Source organism: Borostomias antarcticus (genome assembly GCF_949987555.1).
Source record: "Borostomias antarcticus genome assembly, chromosome: 1".
NCBI classification, from domain to species: domain Eukaryota; kingdom Metazoa; phylum Chordata; class Actinopteri; order Stomiiformes; family Stomiidae; genus Borostomias; species Borostomias antarcticus.
In genome coordinates this window covers 31,543,398-31,565,294 of record NC_140234.1, presented here as the reverse complement: position 1 = coordinate 31,565,294, position 21,897 = coordinate 31,543,398, and the positions used below count along the sequence as shown (strand labels likewise).

At 43.7% G+C, this 21,897-nt stretch overlaps 2 protein-coding genes across 4 annotated transcripts in view; one reads left to right on the top strand and one right to left on the bottom strand.

Moving 5' to 3' along the window:
* Positions 1-2,795: 2,795 nt before the first annotated feature.
* On the bottom strand, positions 2,796-10,704 carry LOC311310857 (butyrophilin subfamily 2 member A1-like). 3 transcript variants are annotated; one of them, XM_084440437.1, is made up of 16 exons: positions 10,574-10,704; positions 10,007-10,072; positions 8,881-9,237; positions 8,361-8,645; positions 8,062-8,178; positions 7,894-7,926; positions 7,265-7,285; positions 7,109-7,129; positions 6,940-6,960; positions 6,771-6,791; positions 6,602-6,622; positions 6,353-6,373; positions 5,683-5,703; positions 5,490-5,516; positions 5,324-5,350; positions 2,796-4,282 (listed from the first exon to the last, which is right to left on the bottom strand). In XM_084440437.1, the coding sequence occupies exons 2-16, from the start codon at positions 10,065-10,067 to the stop codon at positions 3,687-3,689; spliced, it is 1,650 nt and encodes a 549-aa protein (XP_084296563.1). In that variant the 5' UTR covers positions 10,068-10,072; positions 10,574-10,704; the 3' UTR covers positions 2,796-3,686. The 3 variants fall into 3 exon arrangements, with proteins under 3 accessions (XP_084296563.1, XP_084296564.1, XP_084296565.1); XM_084440438.1 differs by lacking the exons at positions 10,007-10,072; positions 10,574-10,704 and adding an exon at positions 9,613-9,706; XM_084440439.1 differs by lacking the exons at positions 8,881-9,237; positions 10,007-10,072; positions 10,574-10,704 and having other exon boundaries at positions 8,062-8,161; positions 8,361-8,498.
* Positions 10,705-17,135: 6,431 nt separating this feature from the next.
* Positions 17,136-21,897, top strand: part of mecom (MDS1 and EVI1 complex locus) — a gene marked incomplete at both ends in the record, with an annotated part of 198,272 nt that continues 193,510 nt past the window's right edge. The window contains one exon of the mRNA XM_084444394.1: positions 17,136-17,172. Coding sequence (XP_084300520.1) covers positions 17,136-17,172 — 37 coding nt within the window. The remainder of the gene's footprint in view (positions 17,173-21,897) is intronic.

Sequence of the window (21,897 nt, the reverse complement as noted above, 5' to 3'; positions counted from 1 at the left end):
AGGTCTTGTGGAGGGTAATGTGGGAGTATGGGGTGAGGGGGTCCCTACTTAGGGCCATCCAATCCCTGTACACCCAGAGCGAGAGCTGTGTCCGGGTCCTCGGCAGTAAGTCGTCTTCCTTTCCGGTGGGGGTTGGCCTCCGCCAGGGCTGCGCTTTGTCACCAATCCTGTTTGTGATTTTCATGGACAGGATATTGAGGCGTAGCCGCACGGAGGTGGGTTTGCAGTTCGGTGAGCTGGGGATCACGTCGCTACTATTTGCAGATGATGTGGTCCTGATGGCATCATCTGCCTGCGACCTCCAGCACTCTCTGGATAGGTTCGCAACTGAGTGTGAAGCGGCTGGGATGAGAATCAGCACTTCTAAATCTGAGGCCATGGTTCTCAGCAGGAAACCGGTGGCCTGTCCGCTCCGAGTATGAAATGAGTCCTTACCCCAAGTGAAGGAGTTCAAGTATCTGGGGGTCTTGTTCACGAGTGATGGAACCATGGAGAGGGAGTTTGGCCGGAGAATCGGAGCAGCTGGTGCGGTTCTGCAGTCGCTTTACCGCACTGTTGTGACGAAAAGAGAGCTGAGCCAAAAGGCAAAGCTCTCGATCTACCCGTCTATCTTCGTCCCCACCATCACCTATGGTCATGAAGGATGGGTCTTTTTTTCTCCGGAGGGTGGCTGGGAGAGATCGGGTGAGAAGTTCAGTCATCCGGGAGAGACTCGGAGTAGAGCCGCTGCTCCTTTGCGTCGAAAGGAGCCAGTTGAGGTGGTTCGGGCATCTAGTGAGGATGCCTCCTGGGCGCCTCCCTAGGGAGGTGTTCCAGGCGTGTCTGGCTGGGAGGAGGCCGCGGGGTAGACCCAGGACTAGGTGGCGGGACTACATCTCCGCACTGGCCTGTGAGCGGCTAAAGATTCCCCAGGCAGAGCTGGTTGATGCTGCTAGGGAAAGGGATGTCTGGGGCCCCCTGCTGGAGCTGCTGCCTCCACGACCCGACCCCGGATAAGCAGATGAAGATGGATGGATGGATGGACAAACTTTATTGATTCTGGTGATCATAGTTGATTTTCAATCACAATCCGAATTATGAAAATATTTTTCTTAAATTCCATTGACTTGAGGAAGACTTGACTGGAGGAATGGAGCAATTTCGAACATTTGAAAGAAGGCGAAATACTGTTTGAAATTCTCACGGTTAGTAGGCTAGGTTATTACTGTAAAGACACTCACAAGTTTTTGTTTTGATAACTTCACTGAAATGGCTTCTTAGTAATTATTAGAAAATCCGGTCTATGGGAGTTTTCATTGAAACTCCTCTCCGATAGGAACAAATTCGCACAGAAATGGACGTTTGAGATCATCTAACTTCCATAGTTTGACGTATTTCCGAGGGTGGGACATAATGTTTAGAGGAAGTTGATTGGAACATTGACAAGTGGACGGTTTTTAAGAACTTTAGACAGATTCGATAGAAGGATAGCGTTGATTGACGGGTGGATGTCATCATTATTGGCCTAAAATCTAAGGTATCTGTTGTCGTCATTGCACGTGACCAACCGTTTTCCAGGAAGTAAGAAATTATATACTTTGATATAAGATTACAACAAAAGTAGAATTTTTTATTTTTTTTGGCATACATCGTTGAATAGGTGAACACTATGACCAATTATGTGAACCAAAATGGGACAGAATGCTTTTTTTTCATTTCAGTGCGACTTTAAAAAGAGCTTCTATCGCACCCCTAAGCCTGCCGCACTCCATAAACACATATGTTTCACTGTTTCAGGGCTCCCACACTGTGTTAACTGTGTTTCCCCACAATGTGCAAACAGTGGTTTAATCCACAATGACCGAGTCTCAGGCGACAGACCTTTACAGAGTCTTTCCTAGATCTAAAGCTCTGAGTGACTCATTTAGCCTGCGGCTGAATGGAAAACAAGTGCCGTCCCTTAGTTTCTTTTCCCCACAGCTCCTGCCATTCTTTTAGCACACCGTCCTTGACTCTACCCCTCAGCTCCACTCTTCCCAGTGATAAACGCACATCTACAGCCTCTTTTCCCAGTGCGCTTTTAGCTAGAGCATCGGCTCTCTCATTCCCCTCCACCCCTGCATGTCCCGGGACCCAGCAAAATTTGACCCCACTGCCTGCCTTCTCCAGTCCATACAGTACAAACCTGATCTCATGGACAAGGTCAGGCCAAGCTTGGGATTTCCCACCTCTTATCGCCATTAAGGCCGCTGCAGAGTCGGAGCAAACAAGGACCCTATCTGGTTTTACATCCTCTGCCCACCACAAAGCCCAGAGTATTGCTAGTAGCTCAGTTGTACAGAACTCCCGTCTATGAGGCGGAGACCAGACCCCAGATCCAACTGAGACACATATACTCCTAATCCTGCCCCTCCACTCTCAGGATCTCTAGACCCATCAGTAAAAATCCCTATCCTATTCTCCAGTTCTCTCTGAATGAAGCGTACAACCTCAGAGGTTACACCACTCCTATCCCCCGGCTGCAGAAAGGTCAGGTCAACGTCCGGCTCCTACATGACCCAGAAAGGCAGTGCCACCCACCTCACATGCTCAGCGACCGTCTCCTGCTCCAGCCCCAACTTCCCAGCCCACCGCCTGATGACCTCAAAAAACCTCCTGACTCCCACGACCCCTGTACCTGACACCTAGCTAGGAAGGATCGACCACTTCCATTCAGCTTGACCCAGTACTGCAGCCCTAGTTTGACACGTCTCAGCCACAAGGGCAGTTCCCCCACCTCAACTAGCAAGGCAGGGATAGGTAGCACATCGGTAAAGGCTAGTTCCCATAAATGCAGAGGCCAGCTGAACATTTTGAGATATAATATGTCCATTTAGCTTGAAAACTGTAGGAGTGGTGACAGGTTAGAAAACAGGTATAAATTCAGAAAGAATTTGCAGCTCAAAAGCTATAGTGGAGCACCATTAGTTTGAATGGTGAGCATGGTCGTCAAACAAATGGTCATAACGCAAAAACTATAAATTGCACAGTTTAGATAATTACATTGTATGAACCTGCACAATTGTGTGAACATTTTGATGTATATGTGTATGAGGAGTGCCAGTTAAAACTGTAGGAGTGCCAGCAGTTTACAAAATGTGTGAATATTTTCAAAGCAACAGCTGCCACCACTCTAAAAACATCAAGTTACTGAACATTCCACCAGCAATTTCAATGGTACAAAAATGACTATTAAAAGTTAAATTATAAAAAAAACAACTATTAAAAATATCAAAAATCTGAATACATCCGGGAAACAGCTAAACATCATGAACATTTTAAAGTTTGAATGAAGTTTCTAGCACAAAGTATGAAGAAGTAGTTAAGAGGCAGTATTTCAGTGGCATGACTAGCTTCCGTCCTACCGGTCCTGAACAGAAACAAGCCAGCCATGCACATAAGCCAGGCTGGATCGGCCTGGTTCGTTTAGTCAATTGTTTGATTCATTGATTTAAAACAGATAACAAACAAGTCTCATTTCAGTTTTCTGTAAAATAATGCATTGTGTCAAAACCATGGCGCGTGAACAGACAGACACGGGAATAACAGGGTCGTGGTTTAGCCATGGTGCAGCTTTGACCCTAAACCAATTTGAACTCTGGTTATTGATGACCTGACTCAGATTCAGCTGCTTGGGACTCAACCAAGCTGGACACAGTCTTCATCACTTAGGACTCAGGACTCAACTCTGTTACAAGACTTGGTGACTCGACTATGTCACCATCTACAGGACAGATGACCAGTGGAACTACTTTACAATCGCTGAAGAAGAATGGATAGAGTTTCTTGTTGTCAAAGGTGCAGCCAGTGAAAGAGTAGATATGAGACCTGGCATCCACATTGTAGAAGGACACCTTAGCATCCTCATAATCCACAAACACCCCCACCTTCTGGGGCTTCTTACTCAGGGGAAGGCAGACCGGAGGGCCAGCCAGAGCCCGGTACTCTTCACTGTTGGTCATATTACTGTATGTCATGTCAATAGTCCAGAATCCATAGCAAGGCCTCGCTGTCATATTCCCCTTCCTGTAGATGGAGTCACTCACCACGCCTAAAATCCAAACATCAGTGCTGTCCTTCACCTGTACCTCGTAGTAGAATCTCCCCGAGGAGATGGCTTTCTTTCCCAGGACACACTCATGTTTATCAAACCTCTCTGGGTTGTCAGGGAGGTCCTGGCGTATGTTTCCTAATCTCATTTGTTTGCGATCATCAGACAGGATGAGTTTGGGATGTGCAGTATCAGGGTCTAGAGTCACCTCCACTGTGGAGAGAAACATGCACTATGGTGAAGTCAATGAACACACTTCATCATAAACACTATTATAGAACTAGAAGCACAATCCATGGATGTCATGATGATTGAAGTTTTACAGTACTACTCTGTAACATGGTTTGGTTGTCTATTACTGTATATAGACGTTCGTATAAAAAGTACTTGTATGAGAGCTGCCCCTGTGTTACATGGGTAACAATCACAGCACTTCCAATAACAATGTCAATGATGACATGGGTAGTATTTGCACCTCTTATTGTTTAGAAATAATTAAATGTAATTGACTATGCTTATGTATAGTCATTTACAGTAGTGAGGATATAACAATACACACATTGACGTGAGTGCTGGGTCAAATATATGATATCATGGAAAGTGGATAAAGCCTGCACACCATCTCTTAGCCAGTCTTCTTTATTTAACAAAAAACAACGTTTCGATCAGAACGGATCTTCATCAGGTTGGTGATGAAGTCAGGTTGGTGACCTGATGAAGATCTGTTCTGATCGAAACGTTGTTTTTTGTTAAAAAAAGAAGACTGGCTAAGAGATGGTGTGCGGGATTAATCCACTTTCTATGATAGTCATTTACAGTACACACGATTGTTCACAAGTACAATAACTGAGTTATGATAATATAAGGTACCCCCGGTGGTGAGAGTTAGCAAGTCTTCAGACTGAGATGGCCTCGTTTGTCTAAAGGGTTGATTCACTGCACACAGCTGATTCCCTCTCCTGCATTCCCCACTCCCCTACCGAGGGTCACCTCCGTCCACGTTCTCAATCTCCTCCACTAGTCAAAATCTCCCCTCAGCGCCTCGTTCACTCCCGCATGCGTTTGCGTTCCTTGCATTCTGTTGTAGGCTCTACTCAAGAGTCCTTTCAAGTTTGTGGTCTCAAATAGGCAATAACCTAATGTTCAGAGTCTGCTTTGTAGACAGTCTATGAGGCTGGACTAAATCACCAGGAAATCTCCCACATCAGAACACTTTGAGAATCGCACAGAATAAATAATGTAAACCAAACTGACCTGCATGTTTTCTGATGGTTTCATAATCTGAAATATAGAGAACATTATTTACATTTACAAATGAGGGATATCACAAACAGCCACAGGGGGAGGTTATATTATATCCTTGCTATCTTACAGAACAAGGAGACAATTCATTCACTACCATTCGGTATGTTTCATTTACCTAGGCAACCTCCCATGGTCACCACATCTGGGTAAAACAAAAGAAAAGCAAGATGTGACCATAACGGACACAGACAAATCATTAGACAGGAACAACTCACAATGACAACATTTATCACAACATTTATAAGGGTTTAACACCAATCTAGATCATACATTGTAACTTGTTCTAAAAGGTTTCTACCTGTACTTACCCAGCTGTTCTGCAAGGAAATCTGTAGATATGGATAGAGGCAGGTCTGATGTCACACGCCAGTTTATTCAGCTCTCAATGTAACAATCTGCCATGACCTCATTACCTATGCTGCACTACTGTGTCAATGCCCTTCCACAACTTACTACAGCTCAAACACTCAGCAGGTCTACCTACATATCCTTCCTCTCATACGTATAACAGTCATAAAGTATAAGCAGCTGTACAGTATATCACCTTCAGTAATACCGTATTCATTTCAAATCTTCATTGTGGAATACAAGCAAATGTACATGCTTTTACAACACAAGAACTATCCGTGTGTAGTGGGCAACAGCATACTGTATGGAGTAATATTGTAGATGTAAAGACATGTGTAGACTGTAAATAATGCTTATCACTGTTCTTCATGTTTTCTAGCAACCATGTAAATGTGGCAAACACTAAGGGTGGTACTTCAACTCTGCATGGCATCAAGACATCAAGTTCATTAGCAGTCTTCAAACCAGACCTGGACAAGAGACATTCCTGAACATGCTCCTGTCCTGACAGTGCAGTCACATCCACTCTACAGGAATCCTCCTGACTGTTCCACCACGCTGCACAACCTTTCCACCATGAGAGCTGTGCTTCACATCATACAGGTTAGAGATCAACAGAATATTACATACCGTTTTCTCTAGTGATACGATCTGTATCAATAGATGAGAGACAGTGAGAACATCAGACATATGAATGCAGATGCAAGTTCATTAAAATAACCAATCAGATACATATATTCATGATAACGTCATGTGAGAACATCAGACATACAGTATGAATACTGTACCAGAAGCTGTATGGCAACTAGGAACTATGGTGATACACTAAATAAACCTAATACCTACTCTCCTCTGCAGAATAACTTATAATGTACTTACCCTTTTTCTTAGTGAGCTCATCTGTAAACGAATGGTATTTGAAGCAGTGAGAACATCAGACATATGAACACTAGAAGCTGTATGGTAACTAGGAACTATAGTGATAAACTATATAAACACATATAACAACATACACTCTCCTCTGCAGAACAACTTATACTGTACTTACCCTTCTCCTTAGTAAGGTCATCTGTAAATAAACATTAGATGAAGCAGTGAGAACATCAGACATATGAACACTAGAAGCTGTATGGTAACTAGGAACTATAGTGATAAACTATATAAACACATATAACAACATACACTCTCCTCTGCAGAACAACTTATACTGTACTTACCCTTCTCCTTAGTAAGGTCATCTGTAAATAAACATTAGATGAAGCAGTGAGAACATCAGACATATGAACACTAGAAGCTGTATGGGAACTAGGAACTCTAGTGATAAACTATATAAACACATATAACAACATACACTCTCCTCTGCAGAATAACGTATACTGTACTTACCCTTTTCCTTAGTGAGCTCATCTGTAAACGAATGGTATTTAAGGCAGTGAGAACATCAGACATATGAACACTAGAGGCTGTATAGGAACTAGGAACTATAGTGATAAACTAACACATACCTACTCTCCTCTACAGAATAACTTATACTGTACTTACGCGTCTCCATAGTGAGGTCATCTGTAAACAAACAGTAGATGAAGCAGTGAGAACATCAGACATATGAACACTAGAAGCTGTATGGGAACTAGGAACTATAGTGATAAACTACAGTATATAAACACACTACTATGATGAAAACAATATACAGTACTGGCCCTTCTCGGCAGTCATGAATTAATAGCAACACAGCACATGGAGTAATACTGTAGATGTAAAGGTGCACATTTGAATGGAGAAGCAACTTTCCATTAAAATAGCTAGCCAGATTAACATGTTCAGTGGTGACATCATTAGGACCATCCTGGATGTTCACTGAATTGAACACATCTGCCTGTATCCATGTACAGTGTACAATGTACAGATGTGCATGATGTGAGATTTATTCTTGTCTTGTATCAACAGTGGAAATATGACAGCATTGACTCAGTGTGATATTAAAAAGCAGTGTGCATCATGGTATCAACTACGTCGCGGTCTTCTAATAAAGCCTCTACAGGATCTGGTACTCTTGAACATGCTTCTGTCCTGACATAAGTTAGGTTGCACTCACATCTCTTCTATCCTGACGTCACGTTAGGTTGCGCTCACATCTCTTCTGTCCTGACATAACGTTAAGTTGCGCTCACCTCTCTGGACTCTGAGACAATCTGCCGCTCTGCCTGCAAAGGAGATACAGAAGGCTGTTGTATTTATATCATTGTTATTGTCCCCAGGTGAACACAACAGTTGTTTAGGGGAAAGGGTTAGGGTCATGTCAGGGTCATGTCAGTGAATCTTCAAATCATCTCCTTTACCTTTCCTTTTCAACCTTGTCATAAGGAAACAGAAGCCAACAGGTGGTCCAAAGACAAAGGCACAGAGAAGCACAGCCAAGGTCATTCTCCATGGGTCCTGCTGATAAAACAGCTCATCTGAAACATTAATGTTATGTTATAAAATCAACATCATGAACTATCTATTCTGCATGACAATGAGAGTAAAAGAGCAGAATGACTTGATTTTCCTGTTCGCTGTCTCCCATCCTTTGGTAGAAACTCACAACCTAACATTCTGGAATACAACTCAGATGCTGATATAAGGTTGAATAACTCACCAGGAACATGCACCACTGCCTCCATCATCTTACTGATTTGTCTTTGTCGAACTCGACAGGTGAAGCGGTTGGTATCTGTCTTCTGAACAGTGACATTCAGTTTGACTGTGTAGAGTCCGTCCACAGGGTCTCTGTGTGTCTCTGGAGGTCCAGCAGGGAGACTGACCCCTGTACTGTCCTGCCACAGCATCTCAGGCTCAGGGTGCCAGCCTCTCGATTCACACGTCAGCCCCATCCCTGACTCTCTGTGTCCCTCAATGGAGATCACTGGGTGGGATCCCACAGCTACACACACACACACACACGCACCCCCGCACGCACACACACGCACACACACACACACACACACACACACACACACACACACATATGACACACACACATGCCCCCCCGAAAGCATGCGCACACACAGGTAAACTGGAGATTGAATACTGATTTGGAAAATAAATCAATTTGAATACAGCAAATTACTGAGGGTATACTTGACTTCTATAAATCTTTTTTATTTTTTTATTTTTACCTTTAATAGTGACTTGAATCCTGGAATCGTCATACCAGTTCAAGGTCAGTGACCGAACGAAACATTTGTAAATTCCATCGTCGTAGCCGTTCACCCAGAGCAGTTTCAATGAGGTGTTGCCCTTCTTCAGCTCCTCTTTAAACAACGCTGTTCTCGTTCGGTAGGAAGGATTCTGTTCTTCATAGTTGTCTCGGCCATCTTTGTAATGATGGACTCGAGGGTGTGGCAGGTGGAGTCTGAACCACTCTACCTCCATGTCCTCAGCACTGATGCTGGGTCTGAGGTACGATGGCAGAATGACTGTATCACCAACCACCGCTTGCATTTGAGGAGTTGGAGTTTGAACCTCAAACTTGCCTAAAGAGAAAAGAACAGATAAAACGAGTCTCAATGATCTAATGTATCCTCCTGTCTCACCTCGGCTTCATCTGCTCTGACATGTCTCGTTTTTCTTCACAAGTGCCAAAAGGAACATAATTATAAACATATTATGATGACCATTCTTTTTAACATTGCTAAATATGAAATAGACAAATATTACATAATCTATAGTAAGATAGTAACACACACGCACGCACACACTCTCACAAACACACACGCACACGCACGCACACACACACACACACACACACACACACACACACACACACACACACATACACACATAACACATAAATGGCCCTCATTTATCAAATAAGCGCATCCGAGCGCAGAAACACTGCGGTCAATTACCACTGCCAGCCGAGAAGTCGGAAATCACAGTGAAGTGGTCCGCCATTTATTTCGTTCGCGTCCACTCGCGTTATTGCGGTAAACAGGTTTTTTTTCGGCATAACACCTAGGTTGCCGCCGTCGCTTTCATTTAGGTCACAGTCGAGTCAAAAAAAACTACGATAGTTTGATTCAGAAAGTGAAAGGATGGTTCTGATGTGGCATTCCAAAATAAAAGTCTTCTAAACTGTCATATAAAAACTGTTAGTCTACCTTGTTACGTCCCTGTTTGTTTTGGCTCTCTGATCTGTTTATGTCTGATCCGAACTTGGCGTGTAAATGAACGCCCCGTTTTCTGTCCTACGATCACTTGGTAGGCTAAATGAGGGCCCATGAAAGTAATGTATTTCTGTACCGCAGTCTGCCGTGTGGAGAAGCAGGAGAATCACGCAGACGCAGTCTAGTAGAGTCACCATCAGTGCTAAGGGAAACAACGTATAAAGTATCAACAATGTATAAAATATCTTGAGAACAAGTCCTATAATTAGGCTACACTGGATGTACCTCCCATAAATAAAACAAGGCCCCTTGACTGACTATACACCCTGACTCTATACCCCCTACACCAATTGCACGACCCCTGATTGTTTCCACATACTTCAACCGCACACACACTGCATCACTGTACATACTGTACACCTAACACACACACACACACACACACACACACACACACACACGGCAGAGACAGGCGGTCCAAAATGAGAGATTGAAGTACCACACAGATTAACAAAGTAATTTGTACATTGCACTGTTTTTTTTGTACTGTTTTGCACTGTCATGTCTTTACACTGTCCTGTCCTGCACCCTTGTCCTACAGTATGTCGTCTACAACAGCGTATGTCTTAACCCAAGTCAAATTCCTAGTATGTTTGAACCATGGCAATAAACAAATCTTGAGTCTTGAGACATGTCAACTTACCTGAAGTGCACAACTTGTAGAACTTACAATTTAAAGCAGGTAGATTGTCAATCTATCAGCTGCTTGCTTTCTAATGATATCAACTAAAAGCATAGGATTAATAATTTTGCTTACGTTTTGTCCTACATTTGTCTCTACCTTTTCGACATGTCCACATAAGATTGCTTTCACTTGTACTTCCTCATTTCCTGACACGATGACGGTGAGTGGCACAACACCACTAGAGGGCAGTACAAGCTCAGCTGTGAATTCGACATTAAAGGAATATGCTCGTTTTTGACAACCTGGACCTTATTTACGACATATTATAAGAAGTTTGACTCACCCAGATCACTTTTTTGTTGTTCGGAGGCCTGTAGAAGAAATATAAAATCCAGCGCGAGCCAGTATATCCATGTAATGGCGGCGCACGGGGCATAGGGAATGCCGTTTCTCAAAATCCATTTTCGGCCGCTAAACGGTTGTTTTCATCAATCACATTGCATGAATCGACAGTTGATATTCCTCTACGCCAGCCATTGTTGTTTTGGTTCCAAATAAGGGGTCTTGATCCTCTGTAACATGATCTTTACAAGCCTCTCCCCCACTTGCTCCAGCACGCATGCGCACAGGCCAGCGCGCAGACTTGCTATTCTCCGTCTGTAGGCTACACTCGCGGCTCACATTCTCTGCGCTACGATCGGATTGTTGGTGCCTAGAATATTGTCGTCGTCATTCGTCAGCAATGGTTCGTTTTTGCGTGTACCCAACAATCCGATCGTAGCGCAGAGAATGTGAGCCGCGAGTGTAGCCTACAGACGGAGAATAGCAAGTCTGCGCGCTGGCCTGTGCGCATGCGTGCTGGAGCAAGTGGGGGAGAGGCTTGTAAAGATCATGTTACAGAGGATCAAGACCCCTTATTTGGAACCAAAACAACAATGGCTGGCGTAGAGGAATATCAACTGTCGATTCATGCAATGTGATTGATGAAAACAACCGTTTAGCGGCCGAAAATGGATTTTGAGAAACGGCATTCCCTATGCCCCGTGCGCCGCCATTACATGGATATACTGGCTCGCGCTGGATTTTATATTTCTTCTACAGGCCTCCGAACAACAAAAAAGTGATCTGGGTGAGTCAAACTTCTTATAATATGTCGTAAATAAGGTCCAGGTTGTCAAAAACGAGCATATTCCTTTAAGAGGAGCCATTCTGCTCTGCCCTGCGAGAGATGGGGGGAGAGGAAGACTGTCCCTTTGCTGCAGATCTACAGTTCTGCTTGTGACCGTTCTTCACCAGAACACAGCTGAAGGTGTGGCTCTTCTGCAGCGATGCCTCTCCACCACGTGACCCGCTGTTAGGAGCTGCTGGACAAGCACAGTGGAGAGAACCTGTGAGAAAGCTGTGTGTTTGTCCGTGTGTGTCCATGCCTGCCTCCATGTCTCACCTTCACGCAGGGCCATCAGAGTCCACTTGCAGGCAGGTGCAGGAGTCTAACCCCTGTCATAGATGGGGCTTCAGACAGTGCAGCAAGGAGAGGTTGGTGGTTGTCTGAAAATATAGATATAGGGGGGTGAGGGAGGAGGCCTCTGCGCTGGCCCCCCCGGGGCAGCAGCAGGGTTGGGCTGGGCCCCATGGCGGGCACTTCCTGGCTGGGGGGGGCTCCCTCCTTGCCTGTCTATGTGCATCAGTGCCTCAGAGTACCAGGAGAGGGAGCCCAACGTTGTCCACTGCAAGTGCTTCTGATGACTTCAATCAATCAACCAATCAACCAATCAACCAATCAACCAATCAACCAATCAATCAATCAATCAATCAATCAATCAATCAATCAATCAATCAATCAATCAATCAATCAATCAATCAATCAATCAACCAATCAATCAATCAATCAATCAATCAAAGCTTTATTTGTATAGCGCATTTCATACCCAGAGGCAACACAATGCGCTTTACAGAGAACAAGGGAGGTGGGCATACGACCCACCTCTACATATTCCAGAGGGAAGCAAAAAAACAGTAATCACCCGGGGGCCAGATAAGTGAGCTGTAAAAATTATTCCCTGACCCCTCTCAACAAGGCGATCGAGCAAGCTCCTGGAGTATGTTTGTCTACCGGCTAAGAAGATTTATAAAGCAGTAGGCTACATGAAATTACATTTCAGAGTAAGAGAGGCTAAAAAAGCATCATAGGAGAGACATGGCAAATACTAGTGTGTATATGGCCCAGGCCTAAAGCCGGAAGTGGGCTGGTGTATGTCTGTGTGTACGTGTGTGTGTTAACTAAATGCTACGACATCTACAGCAGACAGGGGTATCTATCGGACTCCGGGAGGTCTGCTGGGGACAGTGGGACAGTGGGCCCCTAGTCTATACCGCAGAGACTACACATTTCAATAAGACGATGGTTTTCTTGATTCTCACCAAGAGTTAAAGTCTCATTAAAGAACATGAAAATAATATAGACTTGTGACTCTGTGGTGCATGTCCATGTCAGGAAACAGTCACACTATATGGTTAAGCGTCGCAATACATCACAGTTTAGTTATAAGAAGAAATATTTGATTTAGGTCAAAACATATTCTTGTTTTAGGCTCTTGAATGGTTACTACAATACGAAACTATTCCCCCACAGGTTTTAACCCATGTCAAGCATATGCGCCCAAAACTACTTACTGAACCACAACCGGGAAACTGACGAGCGTCCCACGGCCTTTACTGGAATCACAGATAAATAAACCTGATCGAGGGGTTTCAGATTGATTAGTTGTCAGGTGTCTTCGTTGAAGAAACGGCTGTAATGGAAAAGTCAATCAGAATTGATGAGGACGATTCTGTATCTCAAGTGTGTGTGTGTGTGTGTGTGTGTGTGTGTGTGTGTGTGTGTGTGTGTGTGTGTGTGTGTGTGTGTGTGTGTGTGTGTGACCTCCGCGTACATCAGCTCAGAGATAATTAAGACTGTAGACATTCCTGCCACACCACTCTCATAAATACATCTGCAGGTTATCTATTAGAGGAGACGAGTCCTCAAAGAACAGCTGTTAAAATACACTTTGCTGCCCAAAAGGCTAATCCTCCTATCAATCAAGGATTATATTCTCTTGGAATAGCCATGTCCCAAATATTCCAGTTTACCGACCCACCATCCACTGTAGGCTCTTTGAAATGCATAATGTGGGTGTGTGTAGCACGGATCAACACTAGGTGGTGGTATACTGTCACAAATGTATGTGTGTGTGTGTGTGTGTGTGTGTGTGTGTGTGAGAGAGAGAGAGAGAGAGAGAGAGAGAGAGAGAGAGAGAGAGAGAGAGAGAGAGAGAAAGAGAGAGAGAGAGAGAGAGAGTGTGTGTGTGTGAGTGATGAGTGAAGGCAACACACTTATGATATTCCTATTAATTGACTCTTTAGTCTTATTTTGCTTTCTCTACCAAATATTGGTGGTGATATGTTTGTAATAGGATGTGTTATTCTATGTTTAAACGTTATTGTTCAGGATAATTTGCTTCCTTACGTGAATTTCTTTGTCACAAGGAAAGAGTTGTGCGACCCTGTTCCTCGCGCATATGCCAATCAATATAATTTAAGTATTGTCTCAAATGTATTGCATAACATAGACGATGTAACAAAATGGTCTTAAACAATTTGATTTAGTTTATTTTGTTTTATTTTGAAGATACCGATTTAAAACGAAATCTGCTTGCGTTTCTAGAATGTCCAGGCTGTCTAGTTCTCGAAACCCCCATAACACGTCTAACTGAATTTCTCTCCACAGAGGGGCGGTGTTTACTGGGGTTTTATAAACGGCCTTTCCACGCGCTCACACCTTCCGCTTTCCAGTCAGGTGAATGTGATGATAGTTGCTCATTAAAATTAAAATTTAGCTATCATATTATTAATAATAAAAGTCTGTCTACTATAACTATTACTAAAAATGTAATAATGATCTTTTTAAAATGTTTTTTTTTTTTTTAAAGGTTTAGCATTTGACATCATTGATTATTATTGTTGTTGTTATGCTGATGATGATGATTATAGTAGCCTAATGTTTCATTATAATTTGTATTTACCTACCATTATTTGTGTCGTTGATGGCTCTACTGTGTTCCATCAATCTGAATGATTCAAAAGATTCGGCCTATCATGCAGGACTTAGGATATTCATTTAGGATATGCACGAAAAAGTACACTATGAAATTATCTTTGAAATTAATTACAGCCATAATAATTGTAACAGATGATTCTTTAACTGTAATAGTAGTCGCTGTTTCCTCTTTTCCTGTGTGTATTTTATGTTTGTAACCGTGGCTGGTTGGACTTAGCACTGATAAATATCCCTGCTGATCACTTGATTGATTACCTTCCTCAAAAGGTCACGCGGGCGCACCGTAATTTCCTCGCGCCTGAGGCTCCCTTTTCACTTTTAGTCTGGCACGACAGCTCCTGTACAAATTATGTTTTTATTTTAACCCCTAAACAACCTCTCAAATAGAATGCTTGAATTTATTGAATCATTGTATGTGCACGACACAATGTGTTTACATGTTTAACCTAAAATTAGCAATAGGCTATGCTATAATGAAACATGATCAGAGGAACGTCGAATCCACGCAGTCTGAATTGTCTGACCTCTTACTTTTTTATGGGATTTTAATTCGAACCGATAATTTAGCCTTAGCTTATACTTTCAAGGGTCTTGAACCCAATTAATTTGTAATAATTACAACCCACGGGGCTGTCCATATCTCTGCCACCCCCCACCCCTGCCACCGCGCGACACCTGGGTCAGGGTGTCATAATAAAACGCATTCTGAAAGTGGTCTCCAACCACTCCAACAATGAATTATTGCAGTGATTGAATTTCTGTTTCCATTCAGGCTAATTGAGCGCGCGCTGACTCAAGCTGTGTGTGTGAAACGCTGCGCTCCTGCGTCGCGCGCCGCCCTCCCGGGCCGGCCACGGTGGAGCCCGCTTAATAGCACCGTTTATGTCATTACTGTTGAGGTGTGCTGAGGTATAACCACAATAAAGTAACGTATCTATATGAGCCTCTCTTGATTTGGTAAATTAAAGAACAGGGTTATTTCTGTGCGCAAGAAAGGCACGTTATTAACGGGATTCAATGACTCATGTCCCTATAAACAGTTTGACAGTATTCAGACAAGTGTTGTTTCATCACACTCATGCGCCTCTATGTCTGCGTCTTTCACCAACGTCGGGGAGCATCTCAGCAACCTAGCCCTTCACATCTTTATTTAGTTATTATTACTATTTTAGTTATTATTATTATTATTATTATTAGCCTAGTAGTGTTATTATTATCATTAGGCTATTATTATTATTATTGTTGTTGTTAATATTATTATTACAAACTTAGGCATTTGGAGACACGGGAGTCTTATTCAATCAATTTCAACATTCTTTGGAATCAATAAATCGAGTTCACACGGTCAATTAAAGGGTTCACGGGCGAGTTTAGCAGAACCTTATGCGAATCTAGTTATTGGAGCAATTAACGTAATTAAACTTACATGGACGAGTAGCCTACTCCTAGTGACTTATTTCCAATAGCCTACATATCCAGCAATATTAAGATTGTCCACTGTTCACTATAGCTGTCAGTTGTGCAGATTAACTAAGGACTTGTTCTGGCACCATCTTGGTTGTACGGTTCTTGGAGGAACCTAATTAGTGGAGTGAAGGTTTTCCATAGTCCGAGTAGCCTAACACTGAGGATCTGTAAATAAACAGATACTTTTTAAGTCTTACTTTTTAGACAACGAATTTGAGAATGGTGACATTTCTCGTCAGGCTACATAGACAGCATAGCATGACTGATAATCTCATCTCAAGTGAAAGTAATCTTGGCGCATGATTTCTTTGAATATTTGAATATTCCCTGAAAGTGATTATGAAGGTGATGTGGGCTAATTTAAGCACGGTAACCTAAATCTAAAATAATTTAACACAGGCTATTAATAAATACCACCAATATCTAAATGACCAAAACTGTAGGCTAATGTAAATCTGGCCAGACTCATATTACAGCTGTCAGCTCCGAGTGCCCACAGGAGAGGGAGGGGGAAAGTTTTCATTGATTTTCGTGAGCTCGCTAAAAACGCACGCAATTAAATCACAAAAAAAGCATTTAATGAACACGTTTCACACAAGTTGCCTAATTTCGCTCAAACGTTGATTAATGTAATTTAATTTAAGCACTAAATATACCACTGTAAGGGTTTGAGAATTGCTGCTTATTTTAATGAATGTCTCCGGCTCTCAGTAGATTCGTGGTCGTGACGGCTCCGTCTCTGAGCCAGTGATGTTTGCAGATCTGAACCGGAGGGATCTCTCTCTGCTATCGCCGTCTGACAAGATCAGTAATATCAAGTGATACATCGCTCCAAACTTTTTTGGCGGCGGTGGCAGTTTGGCTATGCGCATGTGCGAAGGTGTCCAAACTGACAATGCTGGAGAGATAGCGAGTCTGGATTGAGAAACACAGAGAAAAGGACAGAGAAAAAAGAAAAAGGAGGAAAAAGATCCAAGAAAAAATCAAACAAACCCACGCCGAAAGACTAGCACCATGAGGTCCAAAGGCAGGGCACGGAAACTGGCCACGAGTAGGTGCAACATGCCTTTCTTTGCCTTTTGAAACTGCCATCTTGTACGTGTGTATAATATCTCTCTCAGTTATCAGTGCGTTTGCATCTATAAACAGTTGAATATGTCTAGTTTGCATTCATATCAGTGAAAGGAAACTTCCATTTGCGTTCAGTTATGAGGCGAGGTTGGTTCAGATGTTTCATATTGAAGCTGTCAGACCCGTTACGTTTCGCGAATTCTGATAAATTAAATTGCCCTAGTAAGTAGGTTAAGTTAAAGTTGTGCAGGCGGGAGAGGAACTTTAGAGGCACCGAACTACTATCGAAATTGCGTTGCATGTAGTGGGCGCTGTAGTGTAGGACAATCCTTGCGATGCTGTGGTTGCATGCTTGGTCTGGCCACTTCAATTTGCAGAAGCAACTTTGGAAAGGCAGGTTGGCTCGTTTGAGACGACGGGAGCGAAACATGCAAGGACTGGTTTAATATTCAGGTATAGCGCTTTTATCGGAAATGCCAATAAAGGATATTGCAATTGGAGTATACCTGCTTGCGCTGTGTGTGTGTGTGTGTGTGTGTGTGTGTATGTGCGCGCGCGCGCGTGCGCTCGCGCATCATTCTCTGGTAGTATAGTTATTACACTGTAATGCATCTTTATTTGTCCGTTGTTTATTTAGATTACTGATCTTGCACAACAAATTATTTAATCCTGTTAGAATTATGGCTATGAACGTGCCTAATGTGGTGAACGTGTTTAGAATACTTTAGTTAATGAATCTATTGAATACAAAAATGTAACCTATTGGCTGTGAGCAAAGAGTCCTGCGCGGGCGTCATATTGCCCTCACTCATGGGTGACGCACCCACATGTTTTGAAGGTCAATATTAAGCAAACGCATTTTGCCATTGATTAAATCGATTAGATTACTTTGAGGCAGCCTGTTAAACGTGTGAGCCACCTGTGATGAGAGATGAGGAGTTATTCTCTGGAATGATTCCCCACACAGCCCGCATTCTCTCTTGACAGTCTGTGAATATTGCAGAAAGGTAGGCCTTAGATTTACTCTAAACTAAAGACTGGACATTTTGTCTACAGGAGATTTAAGTCTGTTTGTAGCCTGTGCATCGCATTAGTATAGGGACTAGGCCTAGCCTACCCAACACTGACAGACTGAATAAAGATGGAGCAGAAATCCTGTAGGCCGTTAATGTGAAAGTTTAGACATAGTTTCCTCGTGTGTCGGTTGATGCAGGCAGATTTCCCCTGAAGAGCCGGGCTCACGGGTGTTAAGCCTTCCCCTCAATCAACGTAGAAGGGGCCTGTCAGTCATGTTATGTATTCAGCTTTATGTCAATTCAATTTATTCCCAGTAAGCCTACATGTATCCTTTCTCCTCATTTATCACATAATGCTGTTTTAGAAGGGATGATTTTGTTTTATTGCCTCTTACAGAAGTAAAATCACGTTCCTTCATTTTACGTTTTGATCACCCACGAATATGTAATAGCCTACTTGAGGTATTGAAACCGTTCAACTGCTCTGTAAACACAGCGAGGTAGAGTGAGGAGATTTGAACAAGCCCTCGTGACATCCAGCAGTCCAGACCTATCAGGCCTGTGTGATTGTAATGGTTGCTACTGTGCATTTGACCAAACCGACTGTTAAAAAAACACCCAACACACACACACGCGCGCGCGCACACGGGGGGGGGGGGGGCACTTGTTTCAAACGTCTGTTTTGCCTAAATGTGTGGCGATCTAAAACCTTTCAAATGGCGGAATATTGACTTTTAATGGATCAGGAAAATAGAGAGATTTACATGCGTTTAAATGAGATATCGAGATATCGCCATCTGATATCACCGTCTGCATCCACATGAAGCGATTCCAAAGTTTAAAAGGGATTAAAATTAAAAAGGGAGAACTAGGCTATACCAAAACATGTCCGCAAGCAGCTACCGCTCCTCAAATAGGCCATTAAATCATTACCTAGAATTGGAGAGAAAGAGGGGATAATTGTAGTCATATTTTAAGACTAGATTATTATTATCTAGCCCAGGCTACTAAAGATTTAAGAGGAAGAGGTTTACCTATTAAGTCAGATGGAGAGAATGTTCTGGAGCGCTCGAGAGCGAGTCCCCGGGGAGCAGGCCGCTCTGGCCTCGCGCCAGCCCTGCACAATGTCAACAGTGAATATTTAAATTCCCAGACTACTCATAAGGGCTCTGCCGGTAAATGTTTTCAGTGTGTGCCTATCCTAAGTTGTGTAAACGGGGCATGTAGGCCTCTTTGTACCAAAAGAAAGTGCGAACTGTTACGAATGGCAGCAGGCAGAAGATAAAATGGATCCAAGTAAATGGATGAGGTGTGATTTTTTGATTGATTGATTGATTGATTGATTGATTGATTGACTGATTGATAGGGAGAGGTGGCAGTAACAATCATGCCCATATGTGTGATATGGATGTCATATTAATCCCGCCACGCTTGCCCCCAAACCTTTTCCAGATTATTAGATCATAATTGTAGCCCTTTACCTATAGCCTGCAATCTTGACCAAATCTTCATTTAGCCCAAAGTAGATAACATCGCTATAGCCTAGGTATAATGCATCGCTTAATAACTGCTGAAACTGTGACGAACATGTGTTGTTTAAACATTTAATTTTCAGTGAATAATATTCTTCTGATGTAGGCCTAGCTAGCCTATATTACTATCAAATAAAAGGTTGTTCTAATTGCCTAAGCAATTGGATGGGTGCAGTTTGTTTGTGTGTGTGTGTGTGTATGGCGTGCGTGTGCGTGCGTGTATCCGTGTGTGTGTGTGCTCGTGTGTGTGTGATATTCGCCTGTGTTGGTATTAAAGTTCAGTATATTCTGTCAGCTCCTCATTCAGGAAGAAGTGCGTGGCTGCTCGCATTGAGCAGTAGGCCACGCGGGTCGCGTTCATCTGCGGAGGCCCTAACTGAACACCGGGTTAAAGGATCGGTGTTTAGAGGTGTGAGGAAGCGAGAGTAAGGGGAGACGCTTTCAACAGCCGCTGTCCCCACGCAGCTCGCACTCGTTGCGTGTGTTCTCTCTCTATTGCCAAGTTCAGTAAACAAAATGTTTCCATATCTGCCGCAGCAATGCGCCGAAGCTGGTCTGAACCGTTTAATGGTGTTCGCTGTGGTCAGTGATGTCAGTCTGGCATCACACAGTTTGTTGTCATTCTTGAGAAAAATAAAATTGGTTGCATATGAAATATTTGACATTAAATATATTGCCCTGGTATTAGTGGAGAAATAAAAAAAAAGGTTGATTTCTGAAGTAATTGCAACTGTCCATCTTTCAAAACAGGATGGTACACTACTCACATGCACGCACGCATGCACTCGCACGCACGCACACAACAACAAAAACAACAATTCTTTGTTCATATTGGTGCTTGTGTGTACATTATTGAGTGAATGTGTGTGTTTGTGCGTGTGGGCGTGTGTATGTGTGGGTGGGTGTGCATTAATGTGGTAAAGTGTGTTGGGTCCTGGGGGGGTGTGGAGTGACTCTTGATACAGCCCCTCTCATCCATCAACGCCCCGGTCCGCCTCAGTCTCCGTTCCCCCTTCCTTGTTTTGGAACGGGGGGGACGGGGGGACGGGGACGGGGGGGGGGTTCTGATGTTTAGATTCCTGATGTTAACGAGTCTAAGATCATGTCTCTGGGCTGTGAACAGACAGGCCCGCTGACTAGATTGGTGTGTTTATGCGTTGTTGTCACGGCGGTGAAGAATGGCCATGTCCGTGACACCGTGGAGATCCAGCCCCCACCCGCCCCCCCCCCCCCCCTCCACTCGGCCCCCCAGGGGAGCGTGGCTGAGAGCGGGTCACTCCAGGGACCTCGTCTGACTGATTGACTCCACCTACTGGGCATTTCAGTCTGGCGTCTCGAAAGTACCAGACGAGAAGACAAATAAACGCGTTTGTTTGGCGGTGGTTAGGCTGTTATAGCTGCGTGTAGTCGCTGCGATGCGTTTGTATGCGGCAGTGCTGAGTTGATGGGCGAGGCGTGGTCGAGTCGGGGCCCAAGGGGGGTGGGGGGGGTGGGGGCAGAGTGTGGGAACACCACTGGAGGTGAGGGTGTGTGTGTGTGGGGGGAGGGGGGGGGGAGGGTTATATGTCAAGCCTGGGAACCTTAGTGTGTTTACCACAGGGAAGCGGTACCAACATAGAACAATGAGCTAGCCTTACCCCTTCTAAATAAAAAGCCATTTCTGGTTTCTTCCCAAAGGTCAGGGAGTTAGAGATAGGGAGTCCACACAAAGGCCCTCAGTCTGTCCACAGTCTGGCCCACTCGGGTGCCAAGGCTGAGGTCATTACCAACAGAGCAGTCCCAAGCTAAGCATTTTTTAATAGTGTGTGTGTGTGTGTGTGCGTGTGTGTGTGTGATTGGGTAGGGAGTGTGGGACAGTAATAGCTCTATAGAAAGTGTGAGAGCGACAGAGAGTCTGATAGAGGAGTGTTACTGTGTCTGCTCACTGGTACAGCGTGCGTACAGTATTAAGACACAGTCATATATCGGGTGGAACATTTTCCCAGACCACACATTGATTTGCGCCTGACTGCCATCGGTCACTCCTGTATCGGTGAGGCCCCGTGACGCTGGCCCTCCTCAGTGCACTGCGGAACTGCTGTATGCTAATTAAAGTGCTTAATCAAATCAAACTTTATTGATATAGCACATTTCATACACTGAGGCAATACAATCATG